This window comes from Tinamus guttatus, unplaced genomic scaffold (genome assembly GCF_059628265.1).
Source record: "Tinamus guttatus ecotype Peru unplaced genomic scaffold, ASM5962826v1 Tinamus_guttatus_pri_ptg000639l, whole genome shotgun sequence".
NCBI classification, from domain to species: Eukaryota; Metazoa; Chordata; class Aves; order Tinamiformes; family Tinamidae; genus Tinamus; species Tinamus guttatus.
The window spans coordinates 2,698,771-2,706,180 of NW_028289173.1; the positions used below are offsets into that span (position 1 = coordinate 2,698,771).

A 7,410-nucleotide genomic window follows, 5' to 3' on the forward strand; every position below is an offset into this window, starting at 1 on the left:
TCACCTTGACAGCTAGCCCCTGAATTTTGCATGATACTTTACCAAATATAAGCATATCCTGCACTGCTTGTATTCAGCCTTTGCTCTCATTTTAAACACTCCTTGTTTATTCTGCTTCCCCTCCCCAGGAGCACAGCAAGCTGTCTTCAGGTGCCTGGAAAACTTCCACATCATTTCTACCCCTTTTGTAAGCATCTTTAAAAAAAAAAAAAAAAAAAAAAAAAGTACTGAATTTTTCATTTTCCAAAATGAAACTGTTCTCAGGAAGTTAATAAAATCAGGAGTGCTTGTAAATATGATTAAATAACAGGTCCCTGAGCTGTTGTAGGGTCAACTAAATTAAAAGCACTGAATTAAAGTCGAAAAGGGGCATTGTATACTGAAACATCTTCTCAGCAAACTGAGATTCACAACCCCAAATCCAGTATATAACTTCAAAAAAATTGCATATATATTTCAAATTAAATTGCATAAATATTTCAAATTAAAATGCTTTCATGCCACAAGGACAAAGTTAACGTGCCTATGTTAAAAAATCACTGACAGCCATTGCCGCTGTCTTTAGGGATTTCTCCAGGTAACCATCTAGATGCACAGCAGCCTCCCACGCCATTTCCTCAGCCTTCCACCTGCGGCACACCGTTTTCCAGCAACGCACCCGGGCCCCAAAACCGCAGCCGGGCGCCCCGGGCGGGCAGCAAGGCCGGGCAGCCAGGCTGGGCGAGGCGCTTCCCCGCTCAACCGCGAAGGCGAAAGGCGCCAAGTGAAGAGGAGGAGGAGGAGGAGGGCTCTTGGCTCCTCGGGGCGGGCACCATTACCTGGCCCCGGGGCCGAGGGAGGGCGTCGAGGCCGCGGCGGCAGCGGCGGGGCCCGCCCGCCCGTAGAGCCGCAGCAGGCGCCCGCGGCCCGTCGCCATGGCGCGGCGCCTCCAAGATGGCCGCGAGGCGGCAGCGCCGCCGGGCTCTAAAGCGGCGGTTCGGCCCGCCCGCCCCGCTCCGCTCCCAGGTCCCGCGGGGGACCGCGCTTGCAGGCGCTTGCAGAATGAGCTAAGTGCGCCAAGTCACGTTTTGCACGTTTGAGCGTTCCGTAAACGCGCGCACACACACGGGCACCATTAGTTCACGGGTCACATAGGGCACCGCTGAAAAATCTTAACACTTATTACAGAATAATTAAAACAGTAGTAAGGTAGAGCGTGCGGGACGGCCGGTGCGAGCGGGGCGGGTCGTGGCTCGTCCCGCCCCGCGCCGCCCTCTCCGCTCTGCATGGCGGTCGCGGTAGTCACTTGCCCGCCCGGCAGCGGGCGCGGGGGCAGCTGCTGAAACTACCACTCCCGGCGCGCCGGGCCGGGCCGGGCCGGGCCGTTTCCGCCAGAGCCGCGGCCGGAGCGGGGCGCGCAGGGCCGGGGCGCGGCATGGCCGCCGCGAGCCTCGCGCGCGCCCGGCGCTGCGGGCAGCGCCTCCTCCTGCCCGCGCCCGCCTGGCTGCTCGCGCCCTGCGGCGCCTGGCCCTGCGCGGCCGCGCTGCGGCCCGCCGCGCCGCTGCAGGCCTCCGCGCGGCGCCTGTGGACGCGGGCGGCGGGGCTGCGGGCGGGCCGGGCCGGCGGCGGCGGCGCCAAGCAGGTGTCGGTGCCGAGCGAGCGGCGGGACGAAGGCCTCGTGTCGGCCGCCCGCAAAGGTAAGAGGGCGGCAGCGGCCGGGCGAGCGCCCGTGCCCGGGGAGGGCGCCTTCCCCGCCCCGAGCGCGCGGAGCGGAGCGGAGGCGTCACCGTTCCCGGAAAAGCAACGCGTTTCTGTTTACATCGTGCCCCTTCCAGGCGCCGATACGCCCTGGGAGCCCGTTGCACACCCGTCCTAAAAATGCTCTTAACTAAACTTTGTAACTTCTGGTGGAAGTTGTAACTTTTCCCACTCCCTTCCAAGAGTTAAAATCTGTTATCTCTAACATTAGTAATGCAAGAGGACAGTTTTTTAACCGTATACAAAAACAGTTTGCTCATTAAACGTTACTGTTCCTTCTGCTCTTCTGTAACATTACAGGGTCATCTATAACGTAATAACATCATATTTGTCATATACCCAGATGATCTAACCTGTGCCCAGTATGGGACAAACATTTACATTTCTGCTAGAAGTCCTTAGGCTCCCACAAATCTCCCAGAAGGCTACAAGACTTGATGTGTTCTCACTAGCAACTTTTTAAATTCACAGATCATTTTGAAGGGCTATGGGAAAAGAGAGGGACCAGATAAATTATTCCGTTTCATCATCTTTAGTTCAGCTGTAGTTGAAACATTGTGTTTGGGGATGAAGAGGGGTGAAGAAGAGAAATTTCTTATAGATTATAGTGATTCACTCAGGTATGTATAATTTTATTGCTTTGGTAATTGTTTAGTTTGTTATAGGATGGCTGTTGTTTAGGTTCTTCTTATTCATTTCAGCAAAAAGAGATTCTACATAACTAACTTCAGAAAGTCAAAGCAGTTAGAAAAGATTTGTGAAAATCTTTAACTGGTGAGAAGGTTGCTGGCAAAGAGGGTTATTAAGATTTCCTCACTAATTTGCACTTTGCTAAAAGGCATACTTTCCTACTTAAATCAGTAGTCTTTTTCTCGATTCCCAAATAATACTCCATTGCAGAGTCTCTCTTTTTTTTCCCCCAGCGTGTATACTGACACTTTTGCTAGTTTTCTTAGAACAACTTACATTGTAAACTGCAGTTGACTCTCTTAATAAATACATATTTTGGTGTGATAGTTCTCCCTTTTTGCTCACTTGACTGAGAATTCATTAAATCAAATCTTTTAAATTAGTTAGTGCAATTTATAATAATATACTTTTCTGCTTTTCACATCTCTTTCTTTGATTAAGGATTGTCATAAGTATAGGTTTTTATGGTAACTTGAAAACACTGATGCTAATACCTAGTTACGGTTTTTGAAAAACTCCTTTTCATGTCAGCATGAGAACTGCAGCAGATGTTACTGTCCATCTTTAAACACCTGTTAGGAAAAGAGGGAAGTAATAAGGCCTAATATAGGAATTAAAATATTCCATGCAAAACAGACATCTGTGAACTCTTTCTTTTAGTTTTGAAGTTAAGAACTTGCTAGTGGAGTTTTTTTCTTCTGCAAATACGAAGTTTACCATATGGTATTTAAACTATAGACTAATAGAAGATAATGTAGAAGATAGAACCTTCAAGTTTTATTATCCAGTTTATAACTCCCACATTTTTTTTCTGTCTGTTTCAGTCAAAGAAGCAGGAAGAGACTTCACCTATTTTATAGTGGTGCTTGTTGGAATTAGTGTTACAGGTTTGTTATTGTTTAATTGTATGCTTTATCAGAAGAGACTTTTCATGAATTCCGTCTGGTTGGACTAGTATTCATTTCAGCATAATTCCTGTTTCTATTTCAGGTGGTTTGTTTTATGTGATTTTTAAAGAGCTATTCTCTTCTTCCAGTCCAAATAAGATCTATGGAGATGCCTTGGAGAAGTGCAGATCTCATCCTGAGGTTGGTTTCTGGACCTTAGTTATAAGGGTTTTTTCCTCCCTAATTATTGTCACTTTGAAGTCAAAAGTTTGCACCCAAAATCTTGCAACAAAAATACAGACCTGTCTGCAAGGCACTTTAGCAGACAAACAAGAGCAAGGTCTGCTTGTATTTTAGCTGGCCAGAGGAGGGTCAGCTTCAAATCAGAACTTGTACTAGGTCAGTTTAATCTAAGTATTGCACCCAAGTGCATTAGTTTGCTAAGAGGCAAGTATATTGAGTGTATTGTGACGCATACAGTAAGAATTGAGATTAAAATGGCATAATCTCAGCGCATTGTACATGTCGAATATAATGATAGGATTTCTAATAGTATTTATATGCCTGTAAAGAATTTCACTTGAAATACAGAAATGGTGTTGAAGAATTTTTGACACACAGCTCTCTAATAAACTTGCCTTCTTGACATATCAGACTCACAAGGGCCGTTCTGTTGAAATAAAACATACAGCAGGGACATGAGCTGATCCTAGAACGTCTGTTTGAATGTGATACCTTCTGACAACTCAAACCTCTTTTCTCTTGTAGATAATTGCTGTTTTTGGTGAACCCATTAAAGGTTATGGAGAGGCAACACGGCGAGGAAGGCGACAGTTTGTCAGGTGTCCTTTCATATTTGCCCTGTACAGATGCTGTTTTTTTCACAGCAAAAACTCTAGGTTACTTTGTTGCAAGTTAGATCTAGATTACTGAATTGTCAGTGTGTGTGACATACCTTGTCACTTTTGAGTGGAAACGAAGGGAGTATTTCTGTGGGACCTTTTGTGTAGTAGGTATCAACATTCTAAAAATGGTCAGAGTTTTTAGATGAAAGAGTTTTTGTTTGGTATGTTAGAGGATGTAAAATAAGAGACTGTACTTGGAATCATTTAGTGTTAACATGTTGACATCACCCCAGAGTTAGTCTTACAAAATCTAAATACTAGGCTCTTATTTAGTGAGAGATTAGCGCTATTACCTGAACATCAAACCTTATGTTTACAGGACAAGAAAACAAGCTGGATAGGGGTGTTGAAAGTGAGAGAAGTCAGCCAGAGTTAGGCTTATTTCTTTGCTGTAAGTATAAAGAGGCACAAAAGGCACTACAGTGATGTTTGAGCTCTTGGCATTGGCTGTTAGTGGTGGATTTCACCACAGACACCTGAATTCGTTACTAAATGTAGTGTGTATACAAAATAAAATTCCAATTCTGGGTGCCTCAGAACAAGAAATGGCCAGCATGCTAAAGGGAGAGCTGCTCTCCAAAGAACAGGACGACTCTTAATAGATGAGAATTTTTCTGCCTTTGAAACTACAGTTCCCGTCAGGCCAGAAAGAATAGGAGAGATGCTGACTTTCAGGCTTGCACGATCCACACTGGTCAGTTTAAAGCACTTTGAGTTTGTCTGCACAGGTTATGTCTCCAACTGACTTGCAGCATTGTCTACCCTCTGCTTCTATTGCTTTCTGGTACTTAAGACTGCAGGTCTATAGAGTATTTAACCAAAAAACTCTCATCTAAACCTTTTGTGAGTATGTTAGTTGCTCTCCTGATAAGGTGAAAAAACAGAACTAATTCTTAACATAAATCTTCTCTTCTCTATAGCCCATTAGGGACTTTGTCTTCCTGGGTTTTTTGACTTGAATTTATGCAAGCAGGTTTCATACCGTGTTGGGTACATAAGCCCAAACATAACATTTGAAGCATGAAATTGAGCATTTTAGGAGAAGGGTTTTTTTGAACTGGAAAAAATGTTTTCCTCAGACTCTGTGAAATGGCGGTGTTCAAAGTGGAACTGCCTAACAAAAAGAATACAAACAATAGTTTTAAGCGTCTATCTATAAAACAAGCTACCTGGAAAACTGGATGTACTGCCAGTGTTTTTCTAGTATTTAATTTCCATCTTTCTGAAAGCCTGTTTTAAGTTTTTTGAACCAATGACTTGGTAAGATGGTAGAGCTCATGTCTGTGATATGAAGATTACGCTAGATATTATCCAAACTGGGACGTAGATTTCGTCCCAAAATATGTACAGATTTATTATGCGTGCATATGCTGAACAGGAATTTACCTTGGCAAAACTCTTGATTCATATTTGTTACCTTCCATATCACCTTAAACTGTATTGAAAGTTTAAATTATGATGTGTGTTTAGGTGTGCCTACTGGCAATAAGAGGTTGGTAGTGTGCAGCAGTTAGTAATTTCAGTAGGAAGCCTAAACCAGCAAAGAATTGTCACTGGAGCATTAGTTTCTAAAAGTGACCTGAGCTTTCTATTTATGTAGTATTTGGCTGTAAATTAAGTACCAGGTTTTTGACTGGAGGTCTGATACGAATGCTGAAGATATATAATTCAAGGAAAATAAAATTATTGCCAAAATAAGTAAAGTTTATAGTAAATCGCATGGTATGGCTCAATTAACTTGGTAATTACATTGATTAACAGAGTTCTTTTTGCATATTTTGGCTTGGTAACTTAGTTTAGGTGCCTAAAGAAACCTGCCAGCCTGGGTGAGTTTTTTCCTCAAGGTCAGGTCTGAATCTAAAGATTGTTTAGAATAAATGCAGGAATATCCTAGAATCATAAACTGTCAGATTTGAGCTCTCCAGGGGAGGATTTGGATATGAAGTTTCTTTTAGTAAGCAGTGAGCACATGTAAGCACTTGTATGTTAACCATTTGTCTAACCAGTCTAACCTGTCTAACCATCTCTGCTTAACCAACTCTGTCTTCTAACTCTGCTGCTCCCAGTGTACCTACTGTAAAGCTTGGGAAGAAAGTGGAGAAGGAAGGAAGTCATGGTAGCATGTAGACTGTACAATAAGCATTGAAACACAATTTCTCACAAAGCAGTTCAGCAGTTCCTTCTAGATTTGAAGTTCAACTAGCACATAATATGTAGCCTTTCCTGGTGTGCTGAATTTTTGTTCTACTATTTTTAGTCACATTGAATACGTAAAGGATGGACTGAAACATATGCGTTTGAAGTTCTATATTGAGGGCTCAGAAGCAGCAAAGCGGGGAACAGTCCACGTGGAGGTCAAAGAGGTACGTTCACTTGCTACGTAGAGCTGACGAGCTTCATCTCTCGTGAATCACTGAAGAGAAAACCAGCCTGAAGTGTATTTCCTAATTACAGAATCCCGAGAGAGGAAGATTTGAGGTCCGCTACATATTTGTGGATGTTGACGCCTTTCCTAGAAGAACCATTATCATTGAAGACAACAGATAGCCAAAGGTCAAAGCTACTCAGAGTTGCTCTCCCATCTCCCTGAATACCAGATGTGTACCCTGCATACGGGCCTGCATGGTGCTCTGACAACATTGGGGTTGTGCTGCAGGGCCCCCATTAAGGTCCTCCCTAATAACAGATACAGGACCTAAAGTGAAGGAAGTGAAAAATGGAGCCATCGCTTATGGCAACTAATTTTGATATAGGAAAATAATGACATGTAAGGAACCCTTTAGTGATAGCTGATATGTCTACACACCCTAAAACTAAGTCTTCCAACGTTTGAGGTCTGGGAAGGTTTTTGTCTTCTTTTGCTTGGATTTTCCACTACTTTGCAATAAATAAAGTGATACTGAAAGTGTAGACAAACTCGTTGTTTTCATTCTGGATGTCCTTGTTCAGGTAAGGTAAAATAAGAACGTGTTTACAAAAGCAGCAGAGGCCTAACCCAGGAAGGTCTAAGAATATGAGTTTTGAAGATTCACAGCACATAACTAGAGATGAAGAATGATGAATATTAGTGTCCTATATATAAATTAACAGCACATAAGTACTGTCTACTCTTTCCAGGGCTTGCCATTCTGCTCCTCTAACTATGATGGTGTAGTTGCTCTCTCTGTTCCATAGTTTTGCTCTTAGCTAAC

General features: G+C 43.5%; 1 protein-coding gene across 1 annotated transcript; it reads left to right on the forward strand.

Moving 5' to 3' along the window:
• Positions 1–1,414: 1,414 nt before the first annotated feature.
• TIMM21 (translocase of inner mitochondrial membrane 21) lies at positions 1,415–6,830 on the forward strand. Its single transcript, XM_088535654.1, has 6 exons — positions 1,415–1,676; positions 3,252–3,314; positions 3,418–3,515; positions 4,083–4,156; positions 6,477–6,582; positions 6,674–6,830. Exons 1-6 carry the CDS (start codon positions 1,415–1,417, stop codon positions 6,764–6,766), a joined length of 696 nt encoding a protein of 231 aa, XP_088391780.1. The 3' UTR covers positions 6,767–6,830.
• Positions 6,831–7,410: the final 580 nt, after the last annotated feature.